Here is a 22,490-nt window from a genome sequence, read left to right as displayed (position 1 = left end):
TAGTTGAGTGTAGCAGTTGATAAGCTGAGAATCTCACACTTTGTCGATCCAACGTACTTCATGTGTTCAGATATCTTTGTCATTTGTATTTGTGAGTTTCCCCCAGAAATGGTTATATTTCCATAGTGGGTGCATAGTCCCTTCTGTTCACTGGTGAGAAAGACCAGAATCTTGCTCTTTCCTTATATTTATGTGGACAAGATATTGAGTCTTTGGTGAAAAAGAGAGAGAAACTTGGGTTCAAATTCCACTTTTGCTAAATGGAAATTTTGCAAGCACTTGTCTGTTCACTTTCTTGGAGCATTGGTGTTCTCACCTGCCTCATCCATCTGATACAGATTAGAAATAATGCTTGTGATTTAGCACAGTACTAATCCAGAGTTAATGATATAGCTGATTTCTTCTGTTGAATAATATAGACGTGTAGATTATCTAAATCCCTTCTAGTGTGTACCAGGGAGCATTTCAATATTCACATGATCGCTTGTAGTTACTACTTGATAGAAGGTGTAACTTATTTGTCATTCTATGTCCCTGACTAAGGTTACATTTTCCACTATGATTTAACTTGGAAAAAAAATCTTGTTGGGGGAAAGGAGAAGTTATAAAAGGTAAACATGATCTTTGTAAAAATGGTTTTAAACAGTTCAAAATTATAGGAGGGAAATGTTGCCAATCATGCTATACCTCACAGTTAACCTAGATAATCTAACCTTCTAGTCTTTATTAAATATTTTTCCAAGGTTCAAATTATAATTTATGTAGAATATTTCCCTTCCTTTTGATATTTGCCCTTACATTAGAAGACGTTTTCCCAAATCCAACAATATGCTGTATATATACAAGAAATGCACCTAGTTCAAAAAGAAACTCATAGACTAAAAGTAAAAGGATGAAAAACAGTTCTCCATGTGACAGGAACCCAGAAAAAAGCAGGGGTAGCTACTTTATATGCAGACAAAGTAAATTTCAAACAAAAAATAATTAAGAGAGACAAAGAATGTCACTACATCCTTGTAAAGGGAACAATCCAAGAGGAAGAGATGACAATCATAAATATGTATGTACCAAATATTAATGCCCCCAACTATATAAAACAAATACTAAGGGACATGAAAAACCAAATAAGCACTAATATAGTTGTAGTGGGGGACCTCAATACCCCACTGTCATAGAAGATGTTTTCCCATCTTGGTAAATTAACAAATATTTAAATAATTGGCCAATATTTCTTAAATACACTATGCTTTATTTATTTAGATGTTCATAGATAATTTGGCATTTATGTAGCTCGCATTTTTATTATCACGGGTAATGTTACATCTTTGTATGTAAATCTTGAGTCTTTATGGATCAGGCCAAATTCCTGTTAGCAGGATTACAGGTTCAAGAATGTGTACACATGTAAGTTCTTGACACAGTATTGTTTTAAAAAATCTTCTAAAAGGTTATTAATTTACACTTTCTGGATGAATTTTCATATTTAATTATCCCTTCACTGATGCTGAACAGTATTTTTATACTTTGCCACTCTGATGAGAAAAATGACATCGATGGTGTACCTTTACCTTTTAAAAATAAAATTTCTTTCCTAATGTTAATTCATTTTTTAGATTCCTTGTTTTGGAAATTATAAGATTTTGTCCATTTTTAGAGGCAAAATACTTTGTATTTTATCCCTTCTGAAGTAAGTGTGTTTTGCAATCCATACTGTGATAATTTAATTAGCAAAAATATTTTCTTGCTTGTATATGAAATAATAGTTCACTTTACAATTAGTAGTGATAAAATATTAGAGTGATAAAATATAATGTATATCTGCTTGCTTTTTCAACTTCAATTTCTACAGCTTCTTTACCCCAGTTGAACAACTGAATTTACTCAGTATCTGCTCTGTAGCCTCTGAATTTTCTTGCCTCTGTGACTGCCTGAAACTAATTTCCCTTATCATCTCTTGGTTAATTTCTCTTTGCACTCCTCGCCAAATCATCTAAGTGGAATTAATACTGCATTACAGTGATTTGCATAAATGTACCTTCACCCTTACGAGGTGGCTTTTCCTATAGGGGAAGCAGTCTCATTCCTTTCTGACTCCTGTGCTGCCAAGGAGACAGGTATATAACAACAGATACTCTCGTGTTTATGATGCTGGACTCATGAGTGTGTGGGTTTATGACTACATAGAAAGGGCCCACTTCTAAGGAAAGACTCATTTTAAAGTTTGTATTTGCCTCAAATATACTAACTTGCATTTTAGAAGCTGCTGTCATCATGTCCCTACTGTGGTAATTGTACTCTTCTGACTTTAGAGCATTAGGAGATTAATTTATACCAAGCAACTCTAGTGTGAAGCAATTATGTCTTCTCCCTGTAAAGTCGTCTCCTTCATAGGTCAGGTGAGACATCTGAATGTAGATGATCCTGGTCATCTACATGGATATGCAGCTGATACGGTCCCCACATGCTCTGTCGGACTGTCTCAGGGCTTTGTCTTAAGCTTTAGTTTGGCAATCTAAACTGGACTAAATTGGTATCATCGGCTCCAAGTTCTGACCATCCCCATCATGCCAATAGGTTTTGATGGGTAGTTTTCCAAACACAAGCGATCCTAACTGTACTTTGTCTAGTAGATACCTTCCACCTCACTTATGACAGTGGCCAGATCTCTACTCCCTACCTCAGAAGCTACAGACATTGCTTCCCTTTCACTCAGATGCCTCAATGGCCCCTCCCCAGGCCTGGCTAGCACCTGTTCACAATTCCATCTTGAGGACCATTCATTGATATCTCAGCTATATAAGAGACAATTCCTAACTACCTCCTATAAATTGCAGCTTTTAAAAACCTTTGCTTATACAGTCACTTGAATGGACCTTTTGGGAATTTAGTGTTGATTTCTTCAGTGCCATCTACATGTCAGATCCCCTGTAATCAAACCATTTGGCTTCCAGCTAAACAATCCAGTCATTAAGATGCGAAAACATCTATTGTGAATTCTGGTCGTGATGGCCATTCTTTGACCACCCGACTGAAGTTCATTCTTTGACCACCTGCCTGTCTTGCAAACCTGTGTAAGGATGGGAAAGACAGAGAAATAAACTTTAAAAAATTTTCTCAATGTCCCATTTTAGAGACAAACAGCTCCGGGGATCAAAAACAAAATGTGACTGAATCCACAGCAATGAAGTCAAGGGACATAAGTGCTCTGCTTCCTAAGTGGAGTGTCAGGCACGAGCAAAAGAGACTTAAAATGCTCAGGGACACAGTCTAAGTCAGGGAATGGATAGGCTGCTGGTGAGTTGCTGGAGTTACAGCTTATTATGAAGGAAGTTGTTGGCCCAGAGAACTGAAAGGACAGTGATTTGACTTTGAAATTGGATCTTCTCTATTCCCAATGTGATTGTGTGGCATTATTCAAAAGTGTCATTGTAAGTCCTGGCTTAGATGTAGAAACTTAAGGTACTAGGTGAAAACACAGGCTAGGGTGAGAGTGGCGAGGCCAAGAGAAAACACACAATATCCCAATTTCACATACAACTAAAGAAATGATAGATAAATTGGATATCATCAAAACTAAAACTCCTGTTTATCAAAAGATGCTGCCAACAAAGAGAAAAGGCAACCAAAGAATGGGAGAAAATATTTGCAAATAATATATCTGATTAAGGGTTAATATCTAAACCAACAACAACAAACCCAACTCAAAAGTAGACAACGGACTAGAATACTTACTTCTCCAAAAAGGATTTGAAAGTAGCCAATAATGTAACAAGATACCTAAAATAAGTTAGGGAAATGCAAATCAAAAGTAAAATGAGGTCCTACTTCAAATGCAGTAGGACAGCTAAAATAAAAAGGTGGATAATAACAAGTGTTGGTAAGGCTGTGGAGAAATTAGGAATTTTACACATTGTTAAGTGGTAATATAACCAATTTTGAAAATTTGCCAGCTCCTTAAAAACTTAAATACAGAATGATCATATGGACCAGCACTTTTATTTGCAGGTATGTACCTAAGAGAACTGAAAATGTATGTACACAAAAATGTTGCAAGTGTCCACTGCAGCATTATTCATAATAGCCCAAACATAGAAATGACCTAAATTTGGGCAGGGGATTTAGCTCAGTGGTGCCCTTACCTGCCTTGCAAGTGCAAGATGCCAAGTTCGATCCCCAGTACCAAAAAAAAAAAAAAAAGAAAGAAATGACCTAAATTTTTATCAAAGAATGAATCTATCCTAAATGAATGAAACACTGATGCATTCTACAACATGGACAAACCTTGAAAACATTTTGATGAGCACAGGAAGCGAGATTAAAGAAAAGCCATGTGTCAAATGAATCCACTTGTATAAAATATCCAGAGTAGGCTAATTCATAGAGACAGAAAGTTGATTGATGATTATTAAAGCCTGGGGAAAGAGGACTAGGGTATGTGAGTTCTCAAAGGTATGGGATTTCTTTTGAAGGTGATGAAAATGCTCTGGAACTGAATAGTGACAAAGGCTGCACAACTTGGGGAATAGACTGAAACCCCCTCAGTGTTATACTTCAGAAAGATCACTTTTGCGGTATATGAATTAAAACTCAAATAATGAAAGATCATTGAAGACAAATGACTCTACATCTCTCAGGAATTCTAGTAGGAGAGGGAGAAAGTAGTGGGAAAACAATACGTCAGCAACCAGCTGATATTTTTCCAAAAGTAAGAAAAGTTCATATTTTTAGATGGAAGAATGAACCTCAGTTTCCATACCTAAATAAAAACAAATACATACATCAAGAAATTGCTGGTGATTAGGATATTTCCCAAAATTACATCAAGGGTAAATAAATCTTCCATACTGAAAGAAACTGGTTATGGTCAGAGAAGTTGCAAGTACTCAACTGGTAATCAGCTGACAGCAAAATTTGAATTGACAAGAGTAGACATCAGAGGTGATAAAAACTCATTTTCCATGTGCTGAGGAAAATGAAACAGTATACAGTATGTTTCCAACTTACAAATGAATTCTGCTCAGGGTCAGTGTTTGTAAGTGGGATTCACTGGTAAGTTCAACAAAGTGAGTCTTACACAACTTTCACACAAATAAACAGTATAAAGCATAAAAAAACCACTCACACAAAAATAGCAAGTCCTCAACTGTACTGTACACAATTATACTGTACAGAAACCGCACAGCAGCGCAACTGTAACAATGTCTGGCAGCCACTTGAGCTACTTCTGTGATTTGTTTGCATCTAGGAGTGTTAATAATGTGAGGCCTGTGGTATCTGTGACATATCACAGCTCAAATGTTACTACATTGGGGACTTACTGTGTAGTACCAAAAATAGCTAATGTATTAGTTTTGAGTGAAGGTAAAATAAAAACATTTTCAGATGTATGATTGTATAATTTACCACTCATAAACTTGACTTTGAAAAAAGCATTAAGGGATATACTTCAAAAAGAAGAAAAGTGACTCAAATAATAAATGTCTGAAATACGAGAATTAATGGTAAGCACTTGAGTAAATAAGACATGTTAATAAATTTGAGCAATTAGTGGCTATAGAAACATTAATAAGCTTTTGTATTAAAATAGCAAAAAAACTGTGTGAGGAGAAAGGTATAGTAGAATATGGAGATAAGGAGTGCTAAGATCCATTTTTGTCAGAACTTTGTGATTTTGTAACTTTTTAAAACAGAATCATCAATAAAGTACTGAAAGTATGATCTATAGCATTGTTATGAGCTGCATGTGGCCCCCCATTCATATGTTGAAATCTAACCCCCATTATGATTATTTTGCATGATTAAGTCATGAGGGTAGAATCTTCATGAATGAGATTATGCTATTTTGAAAGAAGCCCCAGAGAATGAGTTGGTTCTCTTTCCATCACGGGAAGGTACAAGAAGCCCACCAGATCCCAACCATTCTAATACTCTGATTTGAGACTCCCAGTCTTAGCATTGTGAGAAATAAATCTCTGTTATTTAAAAGCTATCCAGTTGTGGCATTGTGTTAGCTATAAGCTGACTAGAACAAGCTTCTAAGTCAACAAATGGATAACAAAGAAAATACGTCAACCTAATAGAAGGCAGAAATGAAGACAGAGCAGCAAAGGATAATGAATGACAAACACAAAACAATAGTAGATGGTAAAAAACAACTCCAAAAATATCAATAAATAGCTGTAATTGCAAGTGGTTTGAATTTGCACTTAAAATACAGGGATGATCTAATCAGATAAGAAAAGCAAAATACAGCTCCATTCTGCTTTTAAGAGACTTGCTTTTTGTGCTCACTTCGGCAGCACATATACTAAGAGACATGTTTTTTTAAAAAAATACTCAATAGGTTTGCTAATATGTTGCAAAAGAAATCACACACAAAATATAAAACTGGTTCTTTATACAACATTCCTTATGCAAACATGCCATAAGATATTTAATCATACCCCTATTGATGGTTCTTTTCTATTTTCTTTTTCTTTTTTTTTTTTGAGACAGGGTCTCCCTATGTAGTTGAGACTGATCTGAAACTTACTATGTAGCACAGTCTGGTCTTGAACTCACAGTGATCCTCCTGCCTCAGCCTCCCAAGTGCTGGGATTACAGGTGTGTGCCACCAACACCTGTTGAGCAAGTAAAGCAAATTGCAACAAGATATATAATATGTAGCATAATTTACATGATCTTTATTAAAACATGCAGAAATATTAGCTATCTTGTAGGTACTAATATAATCATCACATTCATACACACACACACACACACACATGTATATATGAACACTAAATGTGAAGTTCTGCATGATAGTTTTTTGGGAAAGAGAAAGATGGATCATAGAGGCAAAAAATCAGATAATTCAGTCCTACCTATGTTATTTAATCCTTCAAAAGTGTTTTTGAGTAATACAAAAATCATTCTGGTCTGATTAAACCATATCAAGAATACAATTATTTTTATGTCAATATTTATTCTTTCCTGCATGCTTAAATAATTTTAAGTGAAAAATTTATGGCTGTTTTGCCATTTTAGTTTGATTTCATTCGTGTTGATGATTTAACAGAGTCTGTCTCTAACTGCTTGGGTGAGATGGGCATTGGGCATGAAGAAAGTTCTGCAAGTTGAACTTCTCTACATCCAGAAGCCACCAGAGGTCATTTTGTTTAAAACCTACTTGTGTGGTTTCTGAAATTATCTCAGGGGTCATCCTGGAACCCCAGTGCTGGAAACTGAGGCATCACCTTGGCTCCTTGCAAGTCTGTAGCAAAGTGATTCTTGTATGGAGAAGTAATAGCACCTGCAGCTATTTTTTTCTAGAGCCACCTTCATCTATTGCCCTATGGGATTTGTGAATCCACTCAAGCTCCACGGGTGTGGCCATCCGTGAGGAGAGCTGGGGCAGTGTTAGCTCTGGCTGGAAGAGTTGCACAGAGCTTCACCATCACTAACAGTCTTGACCGCTAGTGATCCAGACTAGTCAATTACTCACTTCTGAGCAGATTCCAGGGGGCCTCAATGGCTGAAGTTATCGAAGATAAGAAGGTACAGTACCATAGTGCTTCACTGATGCAGATACAGCCAGTCGCTCCTCCCTGCGTGCAGCTGCTGGTGCACAGTAGTCTTGGCAGTAGTTGCAGCTCTGCTTCAAGCTCCATTGCCTGCTATAGATTTTGTGTGTCAGATGCCAGCTGGCTTACAATGACATTGTTGTGTGTCCTGTTTTAGGGGACTACGGATAAAACATCCATCCAGAAGCTTCCTTGGAAGAGACCTGACCATCTCTGAGGTCTGAAGACATTTTAGAATGCTTATGTTTCTTTTACCAAGACAAAAATTACATGTATTGTAAGTTATGGGTACTTAATTTGAAAAATGGTGACTTCCATTCTAATGCCGGTTTTTATCAAGTACATGTCTTGCATACCCCCAAACATGAGGGACATTGCTAGGCTCTTAATACATATTAAATCCTCTCTATTATTTAAGGAAGATGCTATTATTTTACAGATCAGAAACTGAGGCACAAACATAAATAGCTTTCCGGTGATTAGCAGGTGGTAAGTCTGTAAAATTTATCTCCAGTGAGTAAAGACTGATGCTAAATAGTCATCACTTGTAACTACCCTTTTCATGCTTCTGTTCTGTCTGAGAATTATATCGGTTCCCCATTTACCAATTTCAAGCAGAGCTGGGGTGTTAAGGAACCTCACAGTGTATTTCAAGTGGAGACTTGAATGACTTCTTTGCAGCTGTATTTCACCTTGAGTTCAGTATGAATGATGGCAGTTGTCACTTATGGACTGAATCAAAGCCTGTTTTTATGCCTTGATTTAACACTTCAGAACTGCTTCACCCTGAAGAAATTTATATTTATAGGCCTCTTTTGAAGTTGGTCTCTGTTAGTGTGGGCAAAGGACACATACTGATGAGAAAAATTAAGCAAAGGACTTAGTTTGCATAATCTCCAAAACATTTTTTACCACTGAAGCACCATAAATCATGCACTGTGCATGTTAGGGCAAACAAAATGGAAGCAAGTAATGAAGTAAAAAACAATCAGCTCCTTAAAGGAGGTTGTTGGTCTTTTTTTTTATCACAGGGCATTTGATAGGTAACCATTGTTTTGAATGAGTTTATTTTCCAGCCTTAACCTAACTGCTTCTCTCCTTTCACCAGTTTTTTCAGGGGGAGGAGGGCTTGAAAACTATTCCTCCATGCCTCTCCATATCATAGTCAGAACGGGAGAAATGAGCCGAGACTGTAGCATCTGTATAAAATAAAGGTTTGCTCAGGCCCCAAACTTGAAACGTGTGAAAGAAAGGGAATTCCTGGCATTCTTCTTAAACAAACATGGGAAACAAATCTGGACATCAAGACTTTGCAGAAGCAAAGCAAAACTATTAACTTCTGTACACTCTCACAACTGTGCCAGATGGTATATATTAAAAGGAATTACTGCTTCTTTTAAGTGGAAAATTTATGAAGATTACTAAGTGTGATGAAAAGTAGTTCATTCATTCATTTAAGTATTTCTCAGCACCAACCGTTATCTGTACTGTGACTGAGTTCTGGAGATACAAGTGTGCATACACTCTCGCAGTCCTCAGGAAGTTGATATGAAGGACTAAATTGTACAAAACATAAAGCACAAAGAACTATCTAAAATACCATCTGCTCTGAAGTGGCTTCTAATGAAAGAGATTCAAAGAATTATTAAGCTTCATCACAATAAGTGAAAAGAATATAGGGCCGGGGATTTAGCTCAGCAGTTCGGTGGCCTGCCTTGCAAGCGCAAGGACCCGAGTTCAATCCCTGATACCAAAAAAAAGAAAGAAAAAAAAGAAAAGAATATAAAGAATCAGAAGTGTTCATGTTATTTTTCTAATTTCCCTGCTATTTGCTAATACATGAAGATTAGAATTCAAGAGGCTAGCGCCAGGGATTTAGCTCAGTGGTTCCGCCACCTGTTAAATAGTTCAAAGTGTGGGTTAGATATTTTTGCTTTCCTTAGAATGGTGCTTGGTTTCAGCAACATCGTTCCCTTGAGTAGTGGACAAATATATATATATATATTTTTCCCACAGATGTACATTTTCGATAATTTTTCTTTTGTGAGTCAAAGTAGTGTGTTTTCTGACAAATACAAATAAATTCATTAAGTTAATTTTTTCATTGTGTGGTGAGATCTTCGATGTTGTGAAATCCAATCCTGAGTAATTAGATGACTTTCCTATACTGCCATAAGAGGAACCACCAGAAAGGGGTCCTGTCAGAAAGCACCAAGAATGACCTTTCATCTTCCTGTGCTATGGAATAATGTTCACCGTATAGCAAATTCCTGCTCCATATTGCACAGTATACAAAGAACTGCATAAACATTTTCTTCCTTATATCCCCTTCAAAATCCTCACAGAAAATGTGCAAGTTACTGTTGTTCCCATTTTACAAAAGGAAAAAAGAAAATAAAATCTCAAGTGCCAGAATGGATTAATGATATTCTTAGGATCTCATAAGTATAACTTAGTTCCATTCTGTGTGGGCCCAATCCTGTGCTCCTCTTATAATAGTCTTCCAAAAGGAGACTTTCTTGGGTTTGTATTTTTGTCACAGATCTTAACTCATGTCCAGGAATCAGTAAGTACTAACCAGCCAGTAGGGATGAGAGAATGTCTCTATGTACTGAACAGACCCAATCAACTGTGCGAAGCATGCTAAGTACAGTCATAAGTCACTTCACAATGGAGATACATCCAGAGGAATGTGGCATTAGTTGAATTTGTTGTAGAACAAACATCATATAGTGTATGTTCAAAAAACTTGGTGGTATAGCCTACTGTACACCTTGACTGTGTAGGATGAACCATGCTATAGGTTTGTCATTGGACAAAAACATTATTTGGTGCGTGACCATACCATAGCTGACTTCTTCATAAAACAAATGGAGTCCATTCAGTGGTTATTAACCCTGGTTATATATTAGGATCACTGAGCATTACAAACATACTCATACTTGTGTTCCATTCCAAAATAATGACTTCTGAGACTAAGAGTTAGGATTTGGGCATTAGTTCTTTTTAAAGTTTTCCAAGTGATCTGATGGTACATTTGCTTTGAGAACCAGACAGCTTCAAGTTGGGGGGAGGGCAGAAAAACTGTGGCTTATCTGTACCCTTAGACAGATGTTCTATTAGGGACCTGGAAAATGCTGGTCTGTGATCTTTCCATACCAGATTGGTAGTGGTTTGGTTCAGGCAGGATCAACTTAGCTCCTGTGGGATTGCTTCTAAGACTGCAGGCTTCCTGTCCTCTGTACACTTTTCTCTGTGAGGTGAAAAAAAAAAAAAAAAAAGGAAGCCATGGATAATTGAGCCTTCTCATTTTCGTGACTTAAAGTCCTTGGAGAGCCAGTCTTTAAAAATGGAGATAATGAGTTTAATCATGCTAGTTTTTAATATAAGGTACACCTTGAATAGTTTAAGACTAGACCACCATCTTAGACAACAGGACATCTAATGTGCATGGTTGAGAGTAATTTTCTGGTTGGTTTAATGTTGCTAAATGTATTTTTGCAAAAGGAAAGGACTCCTACCAGCTTACCTTCACTATAATGGTTTTGTGTCTTGGGGAGAGGAATGAATTCACAATTTGGAAAAGAATCTCCTACTGAATTTTCCTGACAATTATGAGTCTTCCAGATAATGACAGAAATGTAGGGTCTTCAATTCGCGAAAGGTGTAGAACTGATTCCAAGTGAGCCCCCACTACTCAGTGCTGTGCTCTGCTGTAACATACCTGGTTTCTCTTCATTCTCACCATGGCCCTCTGAAGTGAGTATCAACTTCATTATTAAATATGGGAAACTAAAGTGTAGTGCCCAAGTCAAACAGGGACTAGCCAGATCTGAATCTGGCCACCTTCCAAAGTTAGTGAGGAGCTACAAGTGAGATAAGTAATGGGAAGACTGGAGAGATAAGACAGTAATTCTCCAGCATAATGGAGTTGTAAATCTCCAGAGGCTCAGTTCCCCCTTACAGATTATGCACTAAGTGATCTGAGCTACAGCTTGAGCAACAGCTGTTTTCAAAGCTCTCCACATGGCTCTTATCTGCACCGAGGGTTGAGAACTACCAAATGTCAGTCTCACCTGAGGTGTTGTAGCTTGCCTGGCTTGATTGCTTGTTTCTAGTGAACTAGACTTTTTTTCCCCCCTCAATCTTACTGAGTTTATTGGTACTTTTTAAATACACAGTACAGTTATATTCATCACTGGGATCTTGTACCCTTACATGACAGGTCTTGGTTCTCATTTTTTCCCCATACTCCTGCCCTCCCTTCTCCCCGCTCCAACCTCCTCTATTTACAAAGACTTCGTTTCCATTTTTTCCTTTTCTCGTATTTTTTCTTGTCCCTTATTTCCTTTCCCTTACTCTTCCCACTTCCCTATACCTTTAGCCTTTTTCTTCCTATTTCACATTATCAGTTATACAGTTTGTATACAGTTATACATTTTACACTTTAAGTTTTTCACACCAGAGAAACTGTTTGGTATTTACATATGTGTGTCTTATTTATTTCACTTAAAGAGTATGGCCTCAATATGCATCCATTTTCCTATGAATAGTTTCTCATTCTTATGGCTGAGTAGTACTCCATTTTGTAGAAAAACCACATCTTCTTTATCCAGTCTTCAACTGATGGGCAAATGGGCTGTTTCCAAGTTTTAGCTATTACAAACTGTGCCGCTATAAACATAGGTGCACATATATCACTGTGGTATGATTCTTTTCATTCTTTTAGAAAGATACCCAGCAGAGGGATGGCTGGGTCAAATGGAACCTCTAGTCCCAGCTCTTTGAGGTATCTCCATATTGATATCCACAGTGGTTGCACCAGTCTGCACTGTCACCAACAATGGAGAAGGGTTCCTTTCTCCCCACAACCCCGCCAATATTTGTTATTGGTTGATTTCTTGATGGCAGTCATCCCTGCTAACCTTCCAAACTGCGTAAGTGAGAAAAGAGATGAAAGCAGTTATTTAATGAACTTTTAAACCAGGACCTTTATGTAGTTCCTTTGTGAAATGTTACCATGTACCAAATTAAGATTATGTATGTTTGTTTCAGGGAAATCATAATTTTAGTGACCAACACATGTACACAAGAATCCAGCATGTGACACAGGTATTTAGTTATAGTACCGGTATAAATGAAGTTCAATTTTAATTTGACTCTTTTAACCTGCTATGGCAGTTGTTAAAACTGAATTTTGAGCCAAAGTCATTTTAAATAAGAGAGGAAAGTATCTGAAGTCCTACCACTTGGTTGTGGATCAAGAGTCCACACTTCCTTTATCTTAGCTGTGCAAACTTTTGTGAGTCACTTTAAGCTATGTAAGCCTTTGTTTCCTCACCCAGGAAGGGAAGGATAACAGTGCTAGTGTCCAGGCAAGTAGAGAGGATTATAGGGTAATTTGTGTTGAATTCTTAACTTTGTGCCTAGGACAGTTGGTATGAGATATAAATGAAAAATAGGGTGAATGTTAAAATTTTTTAAAAATTTATTACAGTAATAAAACACTTTGCCATTAATTTTCCTCAGAATAGTCCCCTCAATTTGAATACATATATCCTATCATTCTTGTCACTTTTGGAAGCAATCCCGGAAATCCTCTTTTCGTGTCTGTTAGTGGCGCTGTCATGGCTGCCTCGGTTCTTCAATCTATTCAAACCATTTACCTTGCATGGTCATTTTGACTTTGGGATTAGTGCCAGAAGTTGCACTGTGCCAGATCCAGAAAATGAAGTGGATGAGAACACGTGTCAAGTTTTTACAAGCCTGCCTTTCCCCTGGATGGCACTTGGTAATAGCATTCACCTTAGTTTTGGTAACACTTCGTAAAGATACGTGGGAAAGAGGACTTCTAGAACTGCTTCACTATGTAGCAAGAATGATGATATGAGCGTGTTCAAAGCAAAAGCAAAGTACTTCGAAGGGGATTAATGGCAATGTGTCTTCTTATACAGTAGTACATTTTTAAAATGTAAACATTCACCATTTATTTCAATCATACCTCACATATTATACATAAAGTATTACAGTTATTTTACCAGAGCATTTCCTGAAATGAAAATCACAGGTTTGATTCTTTTACTGTTTCATTCTTAATGAAGCTAATGATAATATTTCAATCCCATGCAGCTCCAATCTCCTCGATGATTTGTACATTTTTATAATTTCTCTGAAATTTCAAGCAGACATCATAAATAGATTCTGATTTTAGACCTGGCATTGTACAGAAGCAGATTTTTTTCTTTGTGTAAAACAATATTTAAGTGGAAATAAATAATTATTTTTATTTTGCTGGTTTCATGTATTTTTTTCTCTGTGTGTGTGTGTGTGTGTGTGTGTGTGTGTGTGTGTGTGTGTAAATATAGATAGATATGTGGAAGTGTTTTCTTCCAAGTCATGGCATTATCTTTTAAGGATATAAAATAGACATCCACTGCTTCCTTCGTAAAAAATAAAAGCTGCCAATGTTAGAATTGATTCCGAAGCTCAGTGTAGACCAGGGTGTTGCTGTGTGAGGAGATGCTTCACTTGTCTTCTGTGTGAAGATGCTGCTCTGCACTGCGGTGTGGGGCTCCTCAATGGACGGAATGAACTGAGACCAATTTAACTGAGTATCAAGTCTCACCCACGGTCATTGGCCAGACCCAAGTTTAGACAAATGTTAATGGCTTCTTTCAGTTCAGACCCTAGAGTGTACTGAGTCACTGCCTTATGATGTGTGCTATTATACTGATAATCAATCCAGTTTTTTGGAAAGTGAATTCTATGGAACACTCCATAAGATGCTCCTAATAAAAAAGGGAGAGGCCCTTGTAGTCAATAAAATTAAGAAAAACTACATTTTCTAGGCTGTGCTGAGGAATTCCGTATACGTGTTACTATTATTTAAGTCACTTCCATGAAGATTCTATTTTAACTTTCATTCAGTTAAATTTGGCTGAGGAATTTCTTCCTTGTTCAATCACTCCTGTTATATTCACTGCAGTATTGAAGTAACAGTATATTGAAATAATCAAAGTAATAATGAAGAAGGAACTTTTAAAAATCCCTACATGAGCTGGGCATGGTGGCTCACACCTGTAATCCCAGCAACTTGGGAGGCAGAGGCAGGAGGCTTGCTGCCAGCAGTTTGGGGCCAGCCTGAGCTACATAGTGAGTTCAGGGCAATCCTGAACTATAAAGTGAGACCCTGTCTCAAAAAACCAAAACCAAACAAACAAACAAAACCTACATGTTTCCTTTTTAATATGTGAATCCAACTAACAGCTTTATAATTTGATATGTGAATAAATCTGAATCTATTTGCTGAAGAAGAAAATTTGTGCTTAATACCTTCTCATGGAGCATGGAGGTGGGGGGACCACCAGCAAAATTTTCTGAGAGGAAAAAAAGTGGAGAGAGAGAGAGAGAGAGAGAGAGAGAGAGAGAGAGAGGGAGAGAGAGAGGGAGAGATAGCGAAAGATAGATTGATGGTGGCAGTGGAAGAGGAGAAAGGTCAAAGACATCTTAGAGTGGTGTTTATCTGAAAAGATGAGAATTAAACAAAGGTTAAACCTCCTAAAAGCACATTTGCTTTCATGAAAAACAAACATTTTGTATAATTGCAAAGCAAAAGCTGGTGATGTGTCAGTTTTTGTCTTGAACTTTTCCTAAGCACTTTTGAAAATAATATAGATAATGACTTTTCCAAATTCAGGCTTTGTGCAAAGACATGTGCCTTTGTCAAAGTCTTTATTTGCTAATTAAGTTGTGTTCTCCCAGTACATTACTCAGGAGAGCAGACTTTTGGAATGTGTCCCCACGGGGAAGAAGTGTCCAACCTACTGACCATACATATGGGTGAGTGGGATTCTGTTTCCTGTTCATTTCTCCACCAAGGGAAGAAGGTTGTACTATTAGTGGATCCAGGTAGGGGAAGTACCCAGATATAGAAAGGAGGGAGAGGGTCAGACCCCCTCGAATACCTCAAGAATAGCCAAAAGATGAATAAAATTGCCCTCAAGAGGCCATCTCATTACCCCACAAGTCCACACTAAATTCAAGATGGTGCCTCATGACTGGCTCTGCTTTTGTATTCTGTCCTTACATCACAGTTCCCTGCAGAGGGGAAAGGTGATGAGTGCGTACAAAACAGCACTGTATGAAATTCCCTTTTCCCCACACTTTGAGTGTTGGTAACGACATACATATAAGTATTTCCACAGTCTCAGTCGGGAGTCAGTCTCTATCAGCAGGTTCAACTCCATTTGCAGGGACTCTGGTGGCAAGGAGAGTTTTTGTTCTGACAATCAGAATTCCAGCAAATGTTAAATGTTTCTTCATGCTGAGAAGTGGGAAATTCAATAATACTTTGGCTGGGTTCATGCTGAGTCGTGAAAATAGAATGAATATGGAGAGAGTTTGTGGCTTGAAGAGCCACAAATCAGCCCAGACCTTTCCACTGTTAGCTTTTCATTTGAAGCCCTCTCCTGTCTCTGCTCCTTTCTCCAGGGTAGCAGGACTGTTTTGCTATTTGTTCCTGGGTGTTTGGTGCCATAATTCCTTTATTTACCGTAAGACACAAAATTAAGCACTAAGAGCTCTTAAAAGTACTTCTGTTCCTTTATGTTTTTATAGAAGAATATTGTGTCACAACAAGGCCATTTACTGACACTCTGCTTTGTTAGGATAACACAAAAGGCAAAGTTAGTGTGGTCATTAATGTGCTTGTTTCTGTAATAGTATTATACCTGGACATGTTTTCTCCTGTGAGTTAGAAGTTTCAGAGGGTATTACCAGAATGAAAGCCCTGTGAAGGGAGGATTTCACATCACCAGCATACAGTGAGTGCCTAAGAAGTTTAGGAATAAATATAAATCTGTAGACTGTAAAAAGTATACTCAGCTGTGGGCTTTCTGAGATGTCCAGCACAAAACCCCCCAGAGAAGTCAGCTTAACTGATTTTCCATTAGGTGTGCTTCTGTAGACTAGCTCTAATATGTGATTCTGTAGAAGAAGCTCTGTGTGATATATCTTCTTTCTAAAGAGTAATCCCACTAGAGCCTGATCACAGAAAAATTAGAAAGCATAAACAACCAAAAGCAAAATAAAATAGCCAGAATCATGCTACTCAGAGATGACCACTGCTTTGATTTAAATGTTTTTCTTCCAGATTTTTCTACACATATGAATATATTTTATAGCCCTGGGGTTAGATTATATTCCGTTTTGTATTAGAATATTACATGAACCTCTATTTGTGTTAGTAAATGTCTGCATAATCTCATAATACCGATGCCACAAATATATTTTAAGAATATACCAGGATCTAATCTATTCCTGGTGATTGTACATTTTAGTTCCATTTAATTATCTTCCTCTGGGGCTGGGGATTTAGCTCAGTGGTTTGGTGGCCTGCCTTGTAAGCACAAGGACCCGAGTTCAATCCCCGGTACCAAAAAAAAAAAAAAAAAAAAAAAAAAATCTGCCTCTTCATAAACATCATGTGTTTCCCTATTCCTGAGTTGCTGGCAAGTTTTTCACAAGAGAGGCCTCAGTGACTTAACATATGTGTCCTCAGTCTTGAGCCTGCAAGCCAACCCACCTTCATATCCTCCTTTGCTGGCTCTGTAGGTGAGGGTGAGAGCTGGTGTCCCAGCAGTGCTCAGTGCCAGCTCTTTTCCCGTGCTTGACAGGTTTATCTAGTTATTATACCTATTTTGATTCTGATGATAATTCACTTGGCTGGTTTGTAGCCTTTACTCACTTACCAAACACTTCTGAGCGGAACCAAGGAGTCATGCATGACAGCTAGGAGCAGAAAGAAGAAGGAGGGAGGAAGAACTAATCAGTACTTTACCTTCTTTACAGGACTGCAGGTTAGATGATGTACGCAATTACTTGTTTTTAGTATCTGAAGCCCATGTTTCACTCACACTTGCTCTGTTGTCACCTCGTGTCATTTTGCTGTGCCAAAATCCTATCCAGGATGACACAGTACGTGTCGTCACCAAGTCTCCAGTAGGCTTTTTGGCTCTGTTTCTCAGATTTCTCTATTTTCTCATTATTAGAATGGGGTCATATAGTTTTTGGAGGGAAACCACTGGTAAATTTCTCTTTTTATCACAAAGTACTAACTTGAATCACATAATAACAAGGGTGCTTACTGCCGACGTGACTTACTGATATTTTGTCAACTTTGATCTTCTGGGAAAGGTTATACTTATTAGATTTCTTTACTATGGAACTGTGCTCTTGTCCCCTTTCTAGACTTATACTCTACAAAATGTTATTATGTCCAGCCCAGATTATAGTGTCTTCCTACTCAAAAGTAATATATTTATATCAATTATTTGTAAATTTGTATAGATCTATTTTCACAATTATTTACTTTTTCAATCACTTATTCCTGTATTTTGGTTTGTACTCTGAAGCTGTTATTCATCTGTTGCTCAAGTTATTTCAACTTTGGCATTTTGCTAGATATTTCATTTGGAACTCCTTTGTCTCTTATTGTTTGCTAGTTTTCCAGCGCTTTTTAAATTTAGGGTTCTATAGCATACTCTTAAGTGTATCTTGTGTATTTTGTTCCCTGGCCCTACAATTGCTCCTCGGATCCTTGCCTCATTTCACTGGAGACTATTTCAGAAGTCCGTATCTACACACTAGGTGCTGCTCAGGCTTTTAGGTCTTTATTACTTCATTGCTCTAGTCCCTGTTACCTGATAAAACAAGAAAATATATATGGTATCCTAACCCAGGTAAATGAGTGTATCTATAAAATCTGTGTCTCTGTTAAGCTACAGATGGATATACATTGATGACCCAAGTCCAGTCCATTACTAGAGGGATCATTCTAGCCTTCTCCTTTATTTTTAAATTCCCATACCAATATTTCTTTCCACTTGCTCTCCACTTTTTATGATTGTTCAATTCCAGATATACATAGAGTTGTGTTAGAATTCTCAACCTATACCTATAAAAGAAACAATTTTGTCAACTAAAATACAGTGCATGTGTATGCCTTTTTTTGGCTTTTGGTTTGGTTTTTTTAAAAAAAAAACAGATTTCAGCTCATATCCAGAGGGACTAGGGTTAGCATCTTACTTTCCGTCCTCTTCAGTGAATTTGTTTCTTACATTTGCAATGCAATCACATCGATTTTCTGTATTTTGTGTTCCATTCTGGGATTTCCCTGGCCTCCTACTTTTTTTTCTTTAATTTTCACACATTACGGATCATTCCTTGTGCCGTAAAGTTCTATGGGCTTTGACAACTTCATACAGTCATTTATCGACCTGTGTCATAATAGCATATGTAACATTTTCACTGCCCTGCTTCACCTAATCAACCCTCTCTCCAATCCTCTGACACTCACTGCTCTTTTAATCATCTTTATAGTTTTTTGTCCTTTTAAGAGCATCATATAAATGGAATTATATGGTATGTCGCCTTTTCGCACTGATTACTTTCATTTAAAATATGTATTTAGGATTCATCCATCTCTTTGGTTTGATAATTTAATTTTTTTATTATTAAATAAGTTTCCATTGTATGGGTGTACTACAATTTATTTATCCATTAACCTACTGAAGAACATCTTGGTAGTTTCCAGTTTGGGGTACTTATGAATAAAAATTCATTTGCAAGTTTTTATGTGTACAGTGTTTTCACACCATTGGGTTATTGTTACATTATATGGTAAGATTGTCTAGCTTCATAAGAAACTGTCAAAAACTATTTTCCAAAGTGGTGTGCCACTGTGCTTGGTACAAAGTGGGGGGTTCTTTTTGCTCGAGATCAGTGGTGGCAAACCGATGGCACGTGTGCTGCAAGTGGGCATGCAGAGCCCTCTCTGTCCCAGAGTGAGGCAGGTCGCTCCAGAAACTGACCACAGTTGTTTTTTCTAAACTAAAATGTCAGAATTCATGTTTAATTGCTGATACATAAGTGGGTTTCGGGCATAGTTTGTGCACCACCACCCCCCATTTTGTACTGGGGATGGAACTTGGGACCTTTTGCTTGCCAGGCAAGTGGCAGAAGAACTGAGCTAAATCCCTGGCCCCTGCACTATGTCTTTTAACAGGTTCACTGTTACTACTTTAGATCCTTGCCAGCAGTTGCCATTGTCATTGGATTTTACCTTTGCAAAGGAGTATGAAGTCGAATATCACTGTCATTTCACCTTGCAACTTCTTAGTAATAAAAACTTCAGCATCTTTTCTGTCCTTATTTGACATGTACATATCTTCTCTGGTGAGAAGTCTGTTCAGATCTTTCGCCCATTTTTCAATTGGTTTCTTTTGTTCAGTTTTAAGAATTCCTTTTATACTTTGAATATAAGACCTTTATATGAATTTGAAAATATTTTCTAGGATTTATTTTTAATCAACTGTCAGTTGATAATTAATTTTTAATACAACATCACTTTCTAGCCCTAGCTAAATGTTGTCAGTGATATTGCTCTGTCCACCTTATTTCCTTTGTTGTTTCCCAAAATGATCCTAAGGTGCCCTCTCACTTTCTTAATCCAGCCATTCATCATCAAAGACTGTTTATGCCCTGGGATCATCCATGTCTACTCTAGGGATTTCTTGTCTTTATTTAGTCAGTGATCAAGTTGATAATTTGTTTTATATGTATGCAGTAAGCTTCCCAGTAAGAATCCAACCCTGTTTGTTTTCTGACTTGAAGGGGGAAAAAAAGCAAGTCAAGAAAAGTCGGCCACAATATGTAGGTAATGTCATTTCATCGGTGAAGCTAATGGTTCTCTGTCTTCCTTTCTGTGGCTTCCAGTTATCAAGCCTCCTTTGCGTCATTTTAAACGCCCTGCTTACGCATCTAGCTCCTATGCACCTTTGGTTCCAAAGAAAACTGATGAGCATCCTGCAAGGTACAAGATGCTGGATCAGAGGATCAAAATGAAAAAGATTCAGAACATCTCACATAACTGGAACAGAAAATAGGTCAAAGGGAAGAAGCAAAAGAGTGAAGGAGGGTCCGCCTGTCAGCCTGTCAGCGCTCAACAGCCACAGCAATATGCCCCTCCCTGCCCATGGAGGTCTTCGGAGCTGCTACTAACATATTTGACTCCAAGATGAAAGCTATGTGATAATTCCCCCCACCCCCACCTTTTCTCTTATAGACTTAGCAATCACTGGATTTTGACATCAGTCTGGATTCCAACAACAAACTAGTAAAAGTATTTGTTTCCTGTGGCTTATTATATAGGTCTTTCAAAGTTTAGGTTGGACCAAAATTAAAATAAGACAGTCTGCTCAGAGAAAACAACCCCCACCCCTCTTGGCATTTTAAAAAATCTCTAAGTAGACTTACCCTAGTAGTGACACTGTTTTATTAATCACTATATTTTAAAAATTTACTTTAAAAACATCTTTTCCAATTTACATACACTTATTTAGAATTTAAATACACTTACTTAAAATTCAAGTAAATATGTTGCTTTCAAAGTAAATGTATTCAAAACTAAAGTTTTGGTTCTGAATATAACAATCTTATTGGGAAAAGAGAACTATGAATTCTTGGTTCATGGATATTTCAGAGTTCAGGCTTACAAAGTAATTCCCAGTTAAAGAAAAAAAAGACATTTTTGACTTCTAACCAAGTGTCATAACCAATAACCTTAGTGTATTTTAAAGAACTTCAGGAGATTTATTTGGCTTAGTTTTCTTCTAATTTTTATTTCTGCCATAGCAGAAGATGCTAGAAATCAATGGGCTACCCATGTTTTAAAGACTTCAGGTTTGAGATTCACCACAAGGCATGTTGGCCTCGGTTCTGGGATCCTGGGTCAGGAGGTTATAAAATGATGAATCTAGTTTTAATTTCTTATTTCCAGATTTTTCTCTGTAAGTCTAGATACTCCTTTACAGATGATCTTTCCAATAAGCCACATAACAGAAACCCTTTTGGATACCAGTTGCTTTTGATGGGACAAAAGGCTTTGAAACTCACTTCACTTCATAGTGACACTTTTAGCTTTTCTGTGTCTCTCACTAGAGCTTTTACTTTAGGATAAAAATCACAGAACTGGCAAGAAAATGCTCAAGGCCAGAGACAGCTTTCAGGTTTGAGCTGCAGCCTGTAATGCATAACTAGTTGAAGGCCCTTGGTCTATTGGCAAAACCTGCAAACAGTAGGTGTACAACAGAAGTAGTTAAAAGCATCCCATATTCAGAACAAACTTTCCAGGAAAGTCCCACGAAGAAGGAGCTGTCCTGATGGCCACCACCTTTCGGACTTGCCTGTGTAAGGTTTGCTGTCTCCTTCTCTCATTCTCCATAATTCATTTCCAGTAAACTGCAGTTATCCCAGCTGAGCCACCTCAAATTTAGTGACAATTGTGCTGCTAAGCAATTTACTCAAAATATGCATTATGATGGTGTTGCAGGGAAATATAATTGCTGCACAAACAGAAAATCACGATGATTTTCATTTCATTTCTTAGCTCCCTGCCTCGTGTCTGGGCAGGGACAGCCTTCTGAAGGCCAGTAGTTTCTAGTTACCTAGATTAGGGTAAGTGAACAGGTGACTCCTACCTGTTTGTACACAGATGTTTTTTAGTGCTGGCTGCACAGAGCCATTTAGATACCCAATGAGGGGGCTTCCTGGATGTTTTTTTATCTCACGCTCAACACCTCCAGCCTTAGATTCAGACTTCACTCTGGCTGTGCTTTCTTAATTGTGCTCCTAGATGTTAGAAGCCAAGTTTCTGGAGAAGAGAGTTTCTTTGGTATTCCCTTCTCCCAAGATGTTATTTTTCAAAATTTGCCAATATTTTAGTTAAGCAAATGTACAGACGTTGAGATTCTGCACTGCTTGTAAAATTACTACCATGTTTTTGCATGATGAATTGTATAGAAATGCAGATTATATTCCTACAGCAAATAAAAGATGCTTTTAAAGGATATTCTTGTGTGTGAGTCATCT

General features: G+C 37.5%; 1 protein-coding gene across 6 annotated transcripts in view; it reads left to right on the top strand.

Annotated features, from left to right (window-relative positions):
• Pde1c (phosphodiesterase 1C) overlaps positions 1-22,398 on the top strand; it is a 576,741-nt gene extending 554,343 nt beyond the window's left edge. For 3 of the 6 annotated variants that reach the window (XM_010628348.2, XM_033757619.1, XM_010628349.2), the window contains one exon: positions 20,337-22,398. In XM_010628348.2, the coding sequence (XP_010626650.1) occupies positions 20,337-20,506 (170 nt within the window). In that variant the 3' untranslated portion in view covers positions 20,507-22,398. Of the gene's footprint in view, positions 1-7,719; positions 9,294-20,336 lie in introns of those variants that run through there. The other 3 variants (XM_010628343.2, XM_033757620.1, XM_010628342.2) reach the window with 3 other exon arrangements.
• The last annotated feature ends 92 nt before the right edge of the window (positions 22,399-22,490 follow it).

The sequence above is a fragment of the Fukomys damarensis genome, unplaced genomic scaffold, assembly GCF_012274545.1.
Source record: "Fukomys damarensis isolate Sample0158 unplaced genomic scaffold, DMR_v1.0_HiC HiC_scaffold_4, whole genome shotgun sequence".
Classification (NCBI taxonomy): domain Eukaryota; kingdom Metazoa; phylum Chordata; class Mammalia; order Rodentia; family Bathyergidae; genus Fukomys; species Fukomys damarensis.
This window is presented reverse-complemented; position numbering and strand designations above follow the sequence as displayed.